The sequence below is a fragment of the Morus notabilis genome, unplaced genomic scaffold (assembly GCF_000414095.1).
Source record: "Morus notabilis unplaced genomic scaffold, ASM41409v2 Scaffold404, whole genome shotgun sequence".
Lineage (NCBI taxonomy): Eukaryota > Viridiplantae > Streptophyta > Magnoliopsida > Rosales > Moraceae > Morus > Morus notabilis.
In genome coordinates, this window is record NW_010362549.1 from 577,729 (window position 1) to 594,804 (window position 17,076).

Here is a 17,076-nt window from a genome sequence, read left to right on the forward strand (position 1 = left end):
TTAGTTTGTACTATGTATGTGTATTATGCATCCAATAATTATAACTACTCCGTACGTGGTGAAGTAGTTTGGTATGAGGATTCGTGTCATGATTCGAATCATGGTTTGTGACTCGTTATAGTATTTTTTTCTCATAAAAAATACACGTAAACCGAGAATAGTTCTAAATCATGATTCTGAATCCATGAACCAAACGTCCACTAACTCTTAAGCTTACCTATATGTACATATATATTATAATTAGTACTTTTGTGGCCTGCAAACATAAGAACTTATTATATCTATAATCCCCTAAGAAATAAACCGAATTTAACCCATGCTTCGTTCGTCAACTAACATTTCAGAGAGATCAAAATTAGGACAGCCCCAAACCATATTTATTTGACAGGCTGATGAGAATTATAATTTTAAACTCATTACAAACAATAGAAAATTTTAATCCCTGAAATCTGAATGTTTCGCCGCTATGGGATTATTGTCTGGCGTATCCAATGGTGAGATCTCATGACTAACTTTCTGTTCGCAAATTGGTAGCTAGCTGAATATCCTCATAAAGAATTTTACGTAGTTAGGTGTAGTTAGGTGTGTGAGTATGTGCGTACACCCATTAAAATTCGAATCCTAGTGATAGTTTTTTATTGGTAATATGAGAGTCACAGATCTATATATATATATATATATATATATATATCAAGTTATTGTTGAGACTCTTAATTTTTATAAACTAAATATTGCGGAGAAAGCTGTAAAAGTATATGATGGTTACAATTCTTCTCTAATTTTAAGATCTCGTGTTCAAATCTCTTTAACTTTCAAACTATTTTTTTTTTTTTTAAAAAGTACAAAGCACCTAGAGGCTAGAGTTAACGCAACTTTAGCAAACTGCGATTTCTAATACTTTGTATGGACATCGAGTATTCGATGGCAATACATATATAATATATTATACATAGAAAACTAAAATATTAGTCCGTATATATTTGCTTATCATAATTAGCACTGTGAACTCGATCGATCTTCTGAGGCTCGCAAAATCTCAACGCGAATACTTATATTTGATCACATGGAATATTTTAGTTGGCTACATATATACATAATAATGCATGAGTTTTGCATGTATGTGATATCCACAATTAATTATAGCTAGCTACAACCTAGCAAAGCTCTATTTTGCTCTTTAATTATTTTTATTATTATTATTTGTTAAGCTTAATAATTAGCAAAGTTACAATCTGTGTTGACTTTATTTGTCCATATAATATTTACTTAATTATCACTAATATGAACTTGATCTTCTGAGATTCACCAAATTCCAACACCTCCGGAGTTGAATACTTTAATAGGGCTAATATGTTGAAAGTAAACATTGAACCAATTGATAATTAAAGCATTTGCAAATAGGTTATCTTGTAGTAACGTTGGTGAGCTTTTGGAACGTCCCCGGAATTCAATAAACTCTTCTCCTTCTCTCCTTCTATCACACTATTCTAAGCACAACACAAAATGGTCACACCCCAAAATATATAGCAACAACATTTCTTATTTTAGGCTCATATTTTAATTGGCCTATAGTGCTTATTTTAAGGGAAAAAGAGGGAAATAGGCTAAGACTCGTGATGAATTAAAATTAATAGGCCAATAGTTTACATAAGTTAATAAATAGGCTAAATTATTGTTTTCGTCCATAATTTGTCTGGTTATGAACCATAACTTGACAAGTTATTGTCTATAACTTATCTGGTTATGAACCATAACTTGATAAGTTTGTCCATAACTTATCTGGTTATAAACCATAACTTGACAAGTTATGGCCCATTAATTTCTATAACTAAAAATTGGCATATATACTTTCTTAAGCTTTTCATATTGACCTATTTTCTACTATTTCAGTTATTTTAATTGTATTGAGAGGTTATTTGAACTATTGGGCTTATCAAAACATTTATGAGAAATGGAGTCCATAAGTCTCAAGCTAGTTTGCAAGCTAAATGTTCATCCCATTATGAACCGATATTTAACATACATACATAACTAAATTTACATTAACAAAGTTGTCCGTAAAATGCTTTAATAACAAATTAGAATAAATTATTATGATTATGAAAGTCTACATAAAAATATTACAATAAAATGTGCATGCTTATAGCATTAAGCTATTGTTATTTATTTATTTTTTTTTTTTTGAAAGAGCTAGCTGCTCTAAGTTGACTGAATCCTTAATACAAACAAAATTGCTTATTTTTTTTGTTATTTTTATTATAGAGAGATACGGGTCGCAATTCGAGTGTTTTTTAATGTGATTGAATACTAATACTGCAATTATTATCAGGTTTAGTCCACACTTTATAGATGGAGTTTTGAGGTGAGTTTGAAAAGCATGCATTAAAATACGGAGAATTATATGAGTTTGCATATATACTAGTTTTTTAATATATTATTTTATAATGTGCAGATTTAAAACAAACTCTACCAATAGTTAATAAGTAATACAAGACAAATCATGATGTTTTCCGGTATTATTTGGATAGGGGCTGAAAGAACTTGTAGTTAATAATTGTATCATTTCACTTCCTAGAACTGGAAGAAGTTATATTTTTAGAGCTTTTAAGAATTGAACCTTAATTGTGTTTATTCATGAATAAAGTCGTCGTGTAAACACCTCACATTTGGTTCTCATAATTGCTTGTTGGTATCCGATTTGTTGGGACTTTGTGTGTGTTCCGTTGGTTGCAAGGTTTAGTGATAATTTTAAGGGTAACAAATAATTGATTATAAAATTACTAATAATTAGTTATGGTGTTTGAGTAAATTGTAAAAATATTTATCAACTCAAGATTTGAGAAGTTTGAAAGAGGGATTATACTCTCGGAAAATAAATCTTGAATGTGAATAAGAGCGAGAAGACAATGAGGATCACAAACACTGGTTGACATAGGTTTAAATCCTTTCTTAGTCTTGTTGTATTCATTGTGTGAACATTTTTTTTAATTATTGTTTTTTAAGTTTGGCTCAATGCACACACTTTACAATTACATATTTTTACAAAATTGTATAAAAGAAGAACAAACGATTTTTTCTAAAGCGCCGAAAAATATTTTTGACATAAAATTTAGTCAAATTTTATCAAAATCATTTAGTTTGGAAAATAACTTTTTGAAGTGTAAAAAATGGACAAAGGTTGTGCAAATATCATCTGGTAATCCGATGGGTTACTTAAGTCCACGAGTGGGCTACTGAACTCTGGAATTGATAGTGGTGTTGGTCACCCACTGGTTGACCGATACTGTTCAAACAACAATATTTCCAGCCTTAGATAGTGAGCTATAGTCCAACTTTTTGCTTATTTTACGTACGAGGGCTTTGAGGTCTAATTTCCAAGCATCAATTGTAAATGCTCGTAACTTGTTTCATACTCTCTCATTCTCTTCAAAAGCTAAAATAACCTTCATGTCATCTTAAGAAAGCATTGGTCACGTACACTCTTTAACTAGTTTTTATTAAGTGTTTCAAACCTCTCCTAGCTTCCAAACTTGTATCAAACCATTAGTAGGAGAGATTTTTGAGTGAACTTTAAACTATTTCAAGTGTGATAGGTTGTCAATTCCTTTGTTAATTTGGTGGGTAAAGGATAACCAACGTTATAAGTTAAAATTGATGGTTGTAGATAGTGTGGTGAGCCTTAAATAGTGAAGTTTTTGAATTGTATGGAAGAAATCCTATCAAAAGAAAGATTGATATAGTAGAAGAAGTTAAGTAGTAGTTCATCTGGCAACAATAAACGTAGGCATAGTTCTAAACCACTATAAAATAGTGTTTTATTGTCTCGATCTCTATCTCTACTTTATTATTTCCATTTCGTATTTTGTTATCTTATTAAATTGAAATTTATTGAGTGTCAAATTAATTAGCTTAATGTTTTAGTAACTTGTTAATTCATATCAGTTATTTTGAATACTTGTGATCAGTTAGTTGTGCATCAATTTGAATTCTCTCTCATTTTTTTGCAAATTGTGCCTTTAGTGTGTTCTTTCCAGAGACAAACAGCACCCTACTTTTTATCTTCTAAATCAAGCAAAGAAAAAAATTGAATAGAACTCATGAGTGTCATTTGAAGGGACTTTAGGAAGGAAAAAAAAAAAAAAACTATATTTTCAGTTTTAAATATTTTGTTTTAAAAAATTTACCCTTTTCTTTATATTTTTCCCTCCTCGTCTCCTCTCTCTGTCTTTCTATGTGGATCTCCTCTCTCTTACAAACGGACCCTAAAAAACTCGTGGTTAGAGTCCACATTTCTAAGACGTCGTCGTCTAACGAACAAGAAGTTATTCTAGTAAAGTAAAAGAGAAGAAAGAAAAGAGTAAATTATCAGAGTGGCGCAGCGGAAGCGTGGTGGGCCCATAACCCACAGGTCCCAGGATCGAAACCTGGCTCTGATAAATCAGTTGGGCTTCCGTTTACTTTTTTCAGACCGAAAAGAAGAGAGCAAAATGGAAACAGTGAAAGCGCCATGGAAGCAGCTTCTTCTCGACGCAGTGGAAGCCAATGCCCACCTCAAGCATTCGTCTTTCTTTCAGCTTGTACGTTAATGTCTCTCCTCTTTCTCTCTCTAAAAATTCTTTTTTCCTGATGATTTATTTGCTTTTTTTTTTTGCCCCGGCAACTATGATGACGATGAATTCAGGCGACAGTGGGTTGTAATGGGAGACCTGCGAATCGCACCGTCGTTTTCAGGGGATTTCAAGAGGACACTGATAAGATACAAATCAACACAGATTTCCGAAGTCGCAAGGTTCTTCGTTTTAATTGATTTTCCCTCCCATGATTTTACTTTTAATACCTAATTTTGCCCCCTTTTTTTTGGACGAATTTCGTAATATAATTAAGTATTTCGATTAAAGATTCTAAATTTGATTTTCCATATTCTTTGACACTTTGATTGTTGGAATTTTGATCTTTTAAATCAAAATTACAGGTTGAGGAGCTTAAGCGTAGTCCATTTGCTGAGGTAATAAAAATTTGAGGTACATGATAAATTTTAGTTAAATTAGTTGGTTAGTTCTTCTTTGTTTAAGTTCGAATATGTTGAATTTGAAACTTGAATTTTACTTTATAGATATGCTGGTACTTCACTGAATCTTGGGAGCAATTCCGGATTAATGCAACAGTTGACATAATTGATGGAACAATTCATGATCCTTTAAAGCTTCAGGTGAGACTGCCACTGGAATGAGATTGTTGTGTCACATTATGATTCAAGGCTTATACTTTTTGAGATGTTGGGATTTTAGTAGAAACTGTAAAATCTAAAAATAATGGATTGGTTTTGGTTCTATACTAACATCTTTGATAAATGAGTGGGAGTCCCAAAACGCGGGTTTTCATGGTATGTTTGTAATGATCTTCCTGATGAATTGGGGCTTAAAATGTTTGACAAAGGATAGCCAGAGTTAGCTCGTTCAGAGGTTTGCAATGATTGAACGAAAACATGGAACGATATTTAGAAGTAATGCTGTTTGTGTTCAAGAATAGGAGGGCAATGTGTTTTTCTACTATACCTGAAGAAGGATTGTGGTGAGAGATTAGTTGCTGTTCACCACTTGGATAGTTTTGAAATTTTAAACTGAGGCAAGCTGAAGAATGTTTAGACTTCTTTCCTTATGCGGCGGGCACGGCGGGCATGTTTCTTTTGTGTTAGTAACAACTTCGACGCAAATGCTTACATGTTCATGAATTTGCCGCATTTTTGTCTGTGCCAAATATTATACTCTAATGGAGAGCAAAGTAGAATTTGCTGATATATTCATTTGAGATGCCTTATTTTTCATTGATTCTTTGAGCGAATGGTGCAGCAAAGAGAGAAAGCTTGGTTCGCCAGTTCTCAGAAGTCGAGGCTGCAATATTTGGGGCCTAGTCCAGGTCTTCCAAGTCTAGATGAACAGCCATCAAAGGAAATTTTTCTCGACAGTCTTGAAGGCCCAGTTGATGGATATTGTTTGCTGGTTCTTGATCCAGATCAGGTTTATTGGATTTCTCTTGTCCACTTTTCTTTTCACACCCTTATTGCATTCGAATGTTTTTAATGGTTTGGGAACTTGTTCACAGGTTGATTACGTGAATTTGAAGAGCAATCAAAGGCTTAGCTTTACATCCGGGCAAAATGCCAATGGGGAGAAATGCTGGACTTCAAAGAGAATCAATCCTTGACCTCTATTTTGTGGTGTGGGTTTCTGAAGCATAATCTTCCAACACTTTTCTATGACCTTTTTCATTTCCTTTATCTAGGAGGATAAATAAGGGGATAATGTACCTTGTATATGTATATGAATATGATTTAACTTAGTTTTAATGGGCGTTCACTTCTGTCTTACAAAAAATCTGTTATTGCCATTTTGCAATGAATCTGTCGGCTTTTATTATTAGACTCCAGTTGTTGTCCCTAGCAGGGCTACCCAGAGGGAGTGAATTGGGTTTTAAATATTTTTCTAGAATTTATACAATTATTCAAAGATTAGAACAAATATAGACAATTAATTTAACACAGTAATATTTTTCTAGTGTGCAGAGAATTACATAAGTTAATGCAATAGTACAAACACTTAGTATGCACAAGATGAATCAATCTAATACCATATAACAAGTTCGATAAGCTTATCACTAAGAGTTAATTCAATCAATGTCAACTATCAAATTAAAGTGAGAAAATTAGAGAGGCAGAGTTAAGAGAAATGTAAACGAGATTTAGAGTGGTTTGACAAATAAATTTGCTTACATCCACTGTCGCCGAGATATTCCGCCTCTCGACCTCTTCCACTATACGATCGACTTTCCGGCACGATCACTCCTCTTACAAGATGGCGAATCTTTCTATCCGAGGCTTCGCCTAACCTCTTATACAATGTCGATTTTCTACGGAGATCAACCAACCAAGAAGCCTAATACGAAAGTAAGGATTATTAATAGTGAAGCACTCAATTATACACTCCTAATAATGGTTTTACACAATTAAAATGACTAAGAGATGATGAAATCACACTATCAAAAGAGAATCCAAGGTAGGCTTAAGTATGTGTGAAAGAATGAAGTAAGGATTTAGAGTAAATGATAATTATGTTAGCACTTTAGAGAAACCTATTTGGATTTTAAGAAATTTGGAAGCTCTCAATAAATTCTCTAAGGTCTCAAAGAAATCCCCAGGAGAGAAAATGATTTTTTTCTATTTAAGCTCACTGTCCAACGGTCTTATTTTTGCCCGTTGCCCAGAACCAGTCGACCGGAGTGGTTGACCGATTGAGACAAATTTTAAATTCTCGTTGTTCAACAGTCTTATTAAATATCCGTTGAGCAGAACCGGTCGACCGGAGCGGTTGACCGGTTGAGGCAACACCGGTTGACCGGTGGATTTTGCCTTCTCTGTCACCGGAGATATAGATCGACTGGTTGACACTGACTTTGCCTCAAACCTTCACAAAATTGCACTTTTAGGCCAAATGTCATTATGCACTTAATTTAGTCTCATTTTTAAAAAAATAATGTGAGTGTATGCATGAGCCTAAACAAGAATTAATCATTGATGGTATGAAGTCAAAATCAAATACAAGACTAAGGAGATATAAAAACCTATTATAACTTGTCTTACTTGATTTTGTTTGCTTGCTCTTGATCTTTGGTATTTCAACACTTCAAGTCTTGAATTCCTTTTTCAATTTGCATTTCTCAAACTTGAATGTATTTACATTGTATTCCACAATATGCTTATTGGGTTGATTTATAATATCAATTATGCTAAATACACAACTCAAAATAGAATCATTAGCAACATAATAAATTATGTTTATTATCATCAAAACATGAGAATATTCAACCTTGGTCCAACACATGTGACATAACTTGCTTATATAGAGTACTCAGAAAATTAGGCAAATATGGGAAAGAACTAAGAAGTGAAGGAAAAAAATCAACAATTTTATTTATCCTATTTTTTTTTTAAAATTTTTTTTTACATCCATGGTCTCATTCGTTCAGAGAAAGGACCGATGATAGTATCACAAAAGTGGTCCAAAAAATCCTCCTTGTTTGCCAGTAATTGAACTCAACTGCATATCCTAGCACCTTGGCAAGTCAGCCGGCGGTTGAGGAAGCGTCTGAAGATCTCCTTTGCCATTCTTCACAATGATTGCCGTGCCTAATCCCCATGACTGGTGTATATCAAGGTGACAATGCATGAACCAAACTCCTGCATCATTTACTCAAATTGTTTATTTTCTTTATATTAACACCAGTAAGTTCTAAATTGAACTCCAACTTCTCTAATAGATGTTAGTATTAGGGAAGCATAGCATAGCATTAAATTTGAACTCAATTTATCTGAAGAATAACTTCGTTCTAGGAAAAATGAGAGAAAACAATAGATATACCAGGATTATCGGCAACAAATTGGACAGCTGCCCATCCTCCAACTGGGACTCCGATCGTGTTCATGTAAGGCGGATCCACTAAGTTGAAATTTGCAGTTTTTGGGTCATAGTTCCCACTGCCATATCCAACAACATAGAAGCTATAGCCATGGAGATGGATTGGGTGGTTCTCAGTAGAGACAGTCCCAGTGTCCTGAAAGATGAGCCGAACGTTGCTTCCATATTCTAGGACAATGGTCTTGGTTCCATTCAATGACTGAGTGTTATTGGGAATATTATTAGGTGCCCCATTAACAAAGTCATAGAAGTTAAGGGGCGCCTTAGGGAAATCCTCTGTGAAAGATCCATTAATCTTCTTATAATAAGCTTCTAACACTGAGATTTTAGGCTTAACAAAGCTTATGTTGTTCATTGATGCGGCCATAACCCCATGATTAAGTCCTTGGCAGTTTTGTTTAGGTGTCTTGGATTGACACTTTTGGACATTCAATCCAACAGTGACAAAAAGGTTGGCATCGATTTCTTTTGAAAGATTAACCGGGTTTAGGCTCCTTAGTCCATCCATAACGGTTTTTACCGCGAGATTATCATTAAAACTAGGTAATGTTGGGGTTAAAGATAAGCTATTAAGATTAGTGCTCAAGTATTGGAAGTAGGAAATGGATGAGATATTTTGGAATTGAACACCCTTTGCTGACATGTAAGGTCCCATGGCCATCGAATATCTTCCTATTGGCTGATTGGCAATGACAAGGACGTTCATGGTTTGACCTGGTCCGAGCATGACACGGTCCGTGGTGAATGGTTTTGTGTACTCTGCATCAGCTTCTACAATGGTCAGTTTGTGATTTGCTATGGCAAAGAAGTTCTGTGTGTTTAGGCCTGCGTGTATTAGCCTCAACAAGTATGTCTTCCCAGGGACCACATCGATTTTGTCTACATCTGAAATAATATGTAACACTACATTTTAGCCAGGAACCAAAGAAAAAACTCCTGAAAAAGGCCGCTACTAAGCTATTATAATTTAGACTGCTAGTCTTAATGTGAGAGGTCCATCACAAGTGCATAATCACTGATAAAATTTTGAACTGTTTATATAAATTACCCTGTTTAGAGCAATTGTAGTTGGGACCTGGTTGGCCGTTGATGGTATATGCATCGGCGGGGGGAGGAGCTCCACCGCTGTCTATGGTGGCACGCTCAAGTTGTACAACATCCTTTACCCAATATTCCCCTGCCATCAAGTTCCCCAAGATTAGTATTAATCAATCCAATATCTTTCCACATTGCAATGTGGAACTAAATTTAATGATTACTTATCATACATTGATTGCATTTTTTCTTTTTGAATGGAAATCATGGAAATTCATTGTTACCTAGTATAATGATATGTTCTTCATGAGGGGTTTTAAATGGGTATGGTACCCCAGTTTTGGGATAGACAATGAGGGCACCATGGACAGTTGCTCGTAGCCAAGAAACATGGGCATGCCAGAAAAAAGTGCCCTTCTGCTTCACCATTGTAAATTCATAGGTAAAACGCTGCCCCGACTGAATTGGACATTGAGTAACGTATGAAGGTCCATCATACCAGCAGGATAGTATTTGCCTAACACCATGCCTTAGAAAAACAGAAGAAAGGAAAATGTTTGCCATTAGCAAAGGAAATGCAACATAATGATGTACTTAATTTAGAATCCTAATGGCAGTAGTTAACTTTACCAGTGAATTGTGATATTGAATGGTGTCTCATTGGTGACATTGACAACAATTCTATCACCTTCTCGAGCATAAACAACTGGTCCAGGAAACATTCCGTTTACAACCGCGATGTCCTTGCTGTTGCAGAGTTTAGTAATTCTTTTGGTTTGCACCTGAAGTGCCAAGAAAATTCAGATTAAAAACATATACCAAAAGGACCAGCATGATTATTAAGATGGAGAAAATCTAGACCTTGAAATCATAGAACCTGGTTGATGTTCCTTTAGGCCATTGTGCCATAACATGCACATTGAAAGCAAAAACTAACAAGCTGAAATAGATCACAAGTGAAGTCACTAAGTTTTCCATTTTTTTTTTCCTGCACCGAGATAGATAGAGTTGAAGTGGAGGTTAGAGAGGTGTTGGGGGTACTTAAGAGCGTGGACACAATCTTTTCCTGTTTTCTTTCTTTTTATAGGATATAAATCCGATTGGAGGGTGAAGAAAAAAGGGATCTCGGGTAGGTGTATTATGTTTGTCAGCTTTCATGATTCTTCTAACATGGATTTGTGATAATAAGGTGTTGGGGAAGTAATTATTCATATGTGACCAATTGTAGGGAAGGGTTTAACCCTTTTCTTATCTCTCTATTTCACACTTTTAAGAGAGATTTTCTTTTCTTTTCTTTTCTTTTCTTTTCTTTTCTGTCAATAGGCCCTTTTTGCAAATCATTGCATTTGACTAAAAATATATCCACACTTGCTTCTAGACACAACCGTCCAAATCCCCACCAGGATATATAGCTACTTTCTTCTCTTTGCATGTCCATATTAGACTTCACTTTACAATTCAAGAAATTTTATCCTTTATTCAATGAAAATTCTGATTACTTTTGAAGTTGTTATGCCAAGATCTATTCATTAGTTACTCTTGACAGAACTTTCAGGAACTAGTAAGAGGTATGTTTTCAACTGGCGAAACAGATTTTAGCTATGGCAGAACAACCCATTTATTTTCTTTTTCTTTTCTCCCTTTTTGGTTGTAAATTGCAACGCTCTGAGAGTGGGAAAAAGGTGAGAAAAATAATATGGGCATTTTTGCTGTGCTTTTGTTAGACATTTTCTAAGATCAATAAATCATAACAAGCATAGTTGGTGCACGCCTTCACAGTAGAAAACCCCACCTACAGCAAATATTGTCCACTGTCCACAGAAATCTCTCTTTTGGATTCATCATTAAAATGCCCTATTCATTCAATTTCCTAAAGCTTCCATTCACTTACTTAGAATGCCATACTAGTCGTTTTGCTCTTTCTTTGTGCTTGCTTTTACTACACATGTTTGCTCACTTTTGAGCTTCTAGAAAAGATGCCGAATTTCCTAAGGGCTTATTTGCACTGTTGCACATGAATTTGTCGTTCATTGGCAACGTGTCCTCTCAACTTTTTTTTTTTAGGCAATTAGTCGATTTAAAAATATGTGGCAAAACACCTAATTCATAACTGTGTTTATCTTTTTTTTAATAAAAATTGATTTGTGACGTGTACATGGGTCGTTAATTGATAGCATCAGGGATCATTTACGCCATTTAACTCATATTTATAGGGGGTGAGAGCTTTGAATTAGTTTTTATCAAAATTGAAAATTTTGAATCAACATTCTTAAAATTTGGATTAAGAATAAATAAACATGACCACTCATGTCTTTAATTAACAACCCATGCGTTAGTCAGATGTAACACCATCACTAATTGGTGCATCTTACAATATATTTATAAATTTAAGGGACTAATTGTCATGAAAAGAAAATTAGCGGGAACATTGGCAATGAATGACAAGTTCAGGAAGCAATGCTCATTCAATAAATATATGTGTGTATATATATATATACACACACGATTATATACACACACACAAGTTTTCAGTGATTATGTTTTTATAGTGGTTACCCATCACGTTTTTTTATTATAAATATCATCAAGGAATTCTCTAAATTTTCACCCCATTGATGCAAAACAGTCTTAAATAATTATGGCACCAAAAGTAGAATATTGGATTAGGATAATCAAAGTGATTAAATGAGAGCCTTTGGAGTAATATTTAAACCATACTGGCATTATTTCCACTCCCTAAACTAAACTAAAGACCATGCTGTTGCAGCCCACACCAGTGACACCTTTTTACCATTTAATATAAATCGCCAAAGTACTATCACAATCGAAAACATATAAACTATTTAGTCTACTTTTCCGAAAATTTTGAACAAGTATTTAATAGAAAAATCTTGAACTCGCATAAACATGCCAAATTTTGACCAATTAAATTTGAGACAACCGTATAATGATTGTGTCAAATATTGTCCGATGCCATGGTTGCTAACTTCATAAGCACGCTGCAGGAACTGCGTCAGATGGTTGCAGTTGAAGTATTTCTGCATAAACTTTAATCACACGACCATGCATGGCTTTCCATATTTTAGCTTAGTTTGATATTGTTTTTTCCTCTTAAAATCAGCTTCTGCTTGTAGCAAAAAATGATTTTAATGTTTAGTAAATCTCCTTAAAAGTGTTTTTTGAAGAATTTTTCAAAAATCTACAGCCAAAATCAGAAGCAGCCTAAAGACAACTTTAGTTTTTAGATTATATGGGAATCAATATAGTACAATTAATGAAACTTTCATAATACCCATAATACTCCTAATAAAATTTAAAATTTACAATTTTACTAATCTAAAATTCAGACTCGTAATATAATATAATATAATATAATAGTAATATTGTAACAAATAATATCATAATTATATTAATAACTCTAATATTATTATTTTATATTATAATATGATATTATAATAATATTATAATTATTTTAATAATATGATATTATAATATAATTATAATACGATATTGTAAGTACATTATATTTTAATTGTATATATTATATTATAGTATAATATAATATAATCATTATTTTAATTATTTCAGTTACTATTTTAATAATATTATTATATTCTATATCATAATTATATAATATATTATATAATAATATTTTTTTATTATATTAAATATAATAATAAATATATTTTATATTGTAATTATATATATTATATTATAGTATGATATAATATAATCGTTATTTTTAATTATTTCATTTATTATTTTAATGATATTATTATATTCTATATCATAATTATATAATATATTATATAATAATAGTTTTTTGTATTATATTAAATACAATAATAACTATATTATATTAAATATAATAATAACTATATTATATTGTAATTATATATTATATTATAATATAATATAATATAGTCGTAATTTTTAACTATCCAAAGCAATTTAACCTCATAATTTACAAAACGCTATTAAACTGATTTTAAAACTAGTACAGCTATTATAATTATAATTTACAAAACACTCAGTTGTTTTTTATAACAGTTACTTCTTCCTTCAGCACAGCTAAACGTAATTTTTTTAAAATCTACAGCACTACCAAACTAAGCCTTTATTCTAGTACCCTTGTCACCACAATTCAAACGGGGGTTTTCTAAAAAGCAAATAGTATGTTTTTTTCTTCTTCATTGATTTTTTGAGAAATCTAGAGGAATACCACATCATGTCAGAAAGATTTATGTCATTTCTTCCACACTATAACATTTTGGCCTATTTTTTTTTCTCATTATATATCAATTGAATATAACAATGGCAGAATTTATATTAAAAACGAACATGTGGGGGAATATTAATCTAATAACACAACTAAATAAGTGACTTAAGGGGGACAAATTCTCTAATTTTCTCTTGATCTTGTTTTTCCCTAATTTCTAACTTGCTGATATATTCTAGTTGTTTGTTGTTTACTTATTAAAATATATATACAGGGTTGTTTGGCTTATATGTTCATGTAGTTTGAACTGCAAGTCATTCTAAATCAATGTTTGAATGAACGAGTTTTAATTTCTGTTTGAACCATGATGTCATGGTTTAAAATAGCCAACCCATAAAAATTAAACCTTCCCCTATTTCACCCAGGTTTAAACCATACATTTCAAATTTTACAGTTTCAATCACCACATTTCAAACCTATGATCCAAACGGACCCATAATATATTTTCTCTTATTTTACTCATATTTAAAATTATCTTCTCAGACGATCAATTTTCCAATTCCTTTTAGTTTCTTACTTTGTTGCCTCTCCTTCTATAGATATATATATTTTTTATTTTGCCGTGACTGCTTCTATATAGTAAATTAGTAAAAAAAATTACTAGAAAGCAATATGTTCCGAAAGCTCTCAGAAGCATACACCGTTAGTAATGCAAGAAGCTAAAACCTTAAAGCAGGTCAAAAGGAGCACCTTTTTATCTCTCATTTTTCAAATTACACTGGTCACAAATAGACTGAAACAGAAAGCAAATTGGTAAAAACGCTTGCGTGATTAACTAGTCTTTTCCTTCTCAACAAACATTCCATCTAGATAAGGAAGAATTTAAATGATGAAATCCCACTTTTTTATACGATATCCTTGAAAACTCTCAAAGTGTCACTTGGTTTCCTATGAAAAGAATCAAAGATACATTACGTTAGTCCAAGTGTTCAAAAAAAAAAAAAATAATAATAATAATATTCTTAACAACATTTGGCTCTCAATCCGTTGAAGTTCAGGAGACAACAAACCAGAAACTCCTCCACAAAAATGCCAGTGCAATGTGGTATAAAACGTAGCACTTTGAATGAAAAATAAAAGTGGTTTGGTCTCTTGGTCATGTGCGGAGCTCCCTAGAAGAGGCCACAAACTCCATGCATCTAATTCAAAACCAGCGTGCACCAACTTACCCACTCAAAGACAAAAAATTTGTAACAAACCTTTTTGTAACCTCCTAAGTCAGTCAGACTAAACTCTTAAATGGGAAAGAAATCAGACCCTTTATTACTCATAAATTGAGGTGTAATTTTAAACACAAAGAGAGGAAACAAAAGGAGCCAACTTATCTGCCACCTTTTGTCCTTCTAGCAATTATCTTCTTCCCTGGAAGTAGTATAAAAATTAGGAAAGGAATTCATGGGCATGGGACGTTTCCCTTTTCCAGTGCTGCGGAGACGTTGCAAGGTTCAGTTTCCGGCGGGTAGAGCCTTGAAGGAGAAGCGGGCGAGGCTTTACATAATTCATCGATGCGTGATGATGCTGATTTGCTGGAGAGATGAGGAAGATAAGTGATTAGAGCTTGGAAATGCATGTAAAGTTGATCCATGTGTCTCTTCAATGCTGCTTGGATTTGTGTAAATGGGAAATCTAAGATTCCTATACTCTGATTTTTAGAAGTTCTTTGACATATGGACACTATGTATATTGATGTTGCATAAAGAGTTTTAGTTTTTACACTTATTCCTCAGGATTTCTAGAATGATTCTTTCTCACCATTTATGCTTTCAATATCTTTCTATAGAATATCATCATTTGCTTTAGCAACTATGGAAATTGTGCTCAATTGTAGAAACTGAATCTTGATTCCAGGAGAAATTCTTGCATCACCTTTATACTGCTATGTGAAATTCTGAGGCCACATTAGAATGTACTGATATAAAATCTCACATAGATTGCGCTTGTGCCTTCTCAGGAAAGAATAGCAGAAATTAAGGAAATACTAACGGAATTTGTCGTACGTTGCAGCGCAGATCTTGCATCTGAAAACATTGGGATATCGTAACGACGGATCGTTGATTTTGTCGTATGCTGCGGTAGATTTGATCATGTCAACAATCTAGACAAAAGGGAAAAAAAATTAATGAAGTTTAATGCGTGCTCTGTGGTTGTATAGTTCCGTCAAGAAATTCAGATTTCAATACTTACACATTGCTAATACACTACATTCCTTCAAGCAGAAAAATTCAACTACGTCATTCCTTTCCATAAAGGAAGAAAATCATCCGAACATTTGCACAGAGACCGGTAACGTTTAGCTAAGTCCGAAACATGCCGCTTATCAACTTCAAGTTTTAAAATACAAAAATCCATTAGAGCCCCACAAGAAAACCAGATGACAAAAGTGTTCAAAGTTCAATAAACTTTCATAAACAATGAAAAAACCATATAGGGATTGTACAATAGAAGTCACTAACTAATATGATTCTCATGAAACTCAAGTAATGCCAATACCAATCAACACTACCTGAAGAACAAAATTTAAGAAAGCCATCCTAAAACGCATTGACGAATCTGAAGAAGAGGAAAAATAAAACAAAACAGAAAAACAAAAAACAAAAACCAAGTTAGGTATATGTAGTTCTTCATGAACGCTTTAGTGATATCGTGAAAGCTATCGATCGAAGCAGAAGGTAAATTGAAGAACCATCTAAATGCTGGTCCCTTCAAACTCTTGACAAAATGTTTGCACATCACTTCGTCAAGGATATCGCTCAAGGATGTTAGTGGCCTGCATAATGACCTTGTACCGCAACAAGTGCTTGTAAGGGTAAAATTCTCCATCAAACTGAGGGAGCATCAAGCAACCAATTCTGGAAGAATTGAGTCCATAATACATTGTGTTAAAGGGGTCTCCATGACTCTTTTGACTAGTTTGTGGATGTTCGCGGTGCGACTGGTCGCCTGCCTTATCAGTGACGGTTGAAAAAATAGTTTGGAAACCCTTTTTTAATATACCATTTTGAGGCACGATTTTGAGTGTGATCCACTTTGTGTTAGTGTCGGTTCAATTTAGATTGGCGTTCTCCTCTGTGAGGAGAACGAAATGATATAAATATATGCTCGAAATGGTAAATAAATAAATGAGAAATTGACTCTCAAAGTGTTCCCATAAAGTTGGAAAAAACAAAGAAAAGCTCCCATAAAGTAAAAAAATGAATGAAAAATCTCTCTATCTCATATGGAAAAGAGATAAAGCTATTGTCTCATTTAAACCCTATAAAAGGAACCTCCACTTTTTAATTGAGAGACACT

At 33.3% G+C, this 17,076-nt stretch overlaps 2 protein-coding genes and 1 non-coding gene across 3 annotated transcripts; 2 read left to right on the top strand and 1 right to left on the bottom strand.

Annotated features, from left to right (window-relative positions):
• Nucleotides 1–4,364: 4,364 nt before the first annotated feature.
• TRNAM-CAU lies at nt 4,365–4,436 on the top strand. Its single transcript has one exon. It is a non-coding gene; the product is annotated as a tRNA-Met (tRNA).
• An 11-nt stretch (nt 4,437–4,447) lies between these two features.
• Nucleotides 4,448–6,402, top strand: LOC21406240 (pyridoxine/pyridoxamine 5'-phosphate oxidase 2). The gene is made up of 6 exons (XM_010102408.2): nt 4,448–4,577; nt 4,682–4,789; nt 4,973–5,005; nt 5,114–5,209; nt 5,850–6,017; nt 6,103–6,402. Exons 1-6 carry the CDS (start codon nt 4,488–4,490, stop codon nt 6,202–6,204), a joined length of 597 nt encoding a protein of 198 aa, XP_010100710.1. The 5' UTR covers nt 4,448–4,487; the 3' UTR covers nt 6,205–6,402.
• Nucleotides 6,403–8,083: 1,681 nt separating this feature from the next.
• LOC21406241 (laccase-6) lies at nt 8,084–16,410 on the bottom strand. Its single transcript, XM_024168393.1, has 7 exons — nt 16,364–16,410; nt 10,368–10,446; nt 10,137–10,288; nt 9,791–10,035; nt 9,520–9,648; nt 8,415–9,356; nt 8,084–8,233 (listed from the first exon to the last, which is right to left on the bottom strand). Exons 1-7 carry the CDS (start codon nt 16,408–16,410, stop codon nt 8,103–8,105), a joined length of 1,725 nt encoding a protein of 574 aa, XP_024024161.1. The 3' UTR covers nt 8,084–8,102.
• Nucleotides 16,411–17,076: the final 666 nt, after the last annotated feature.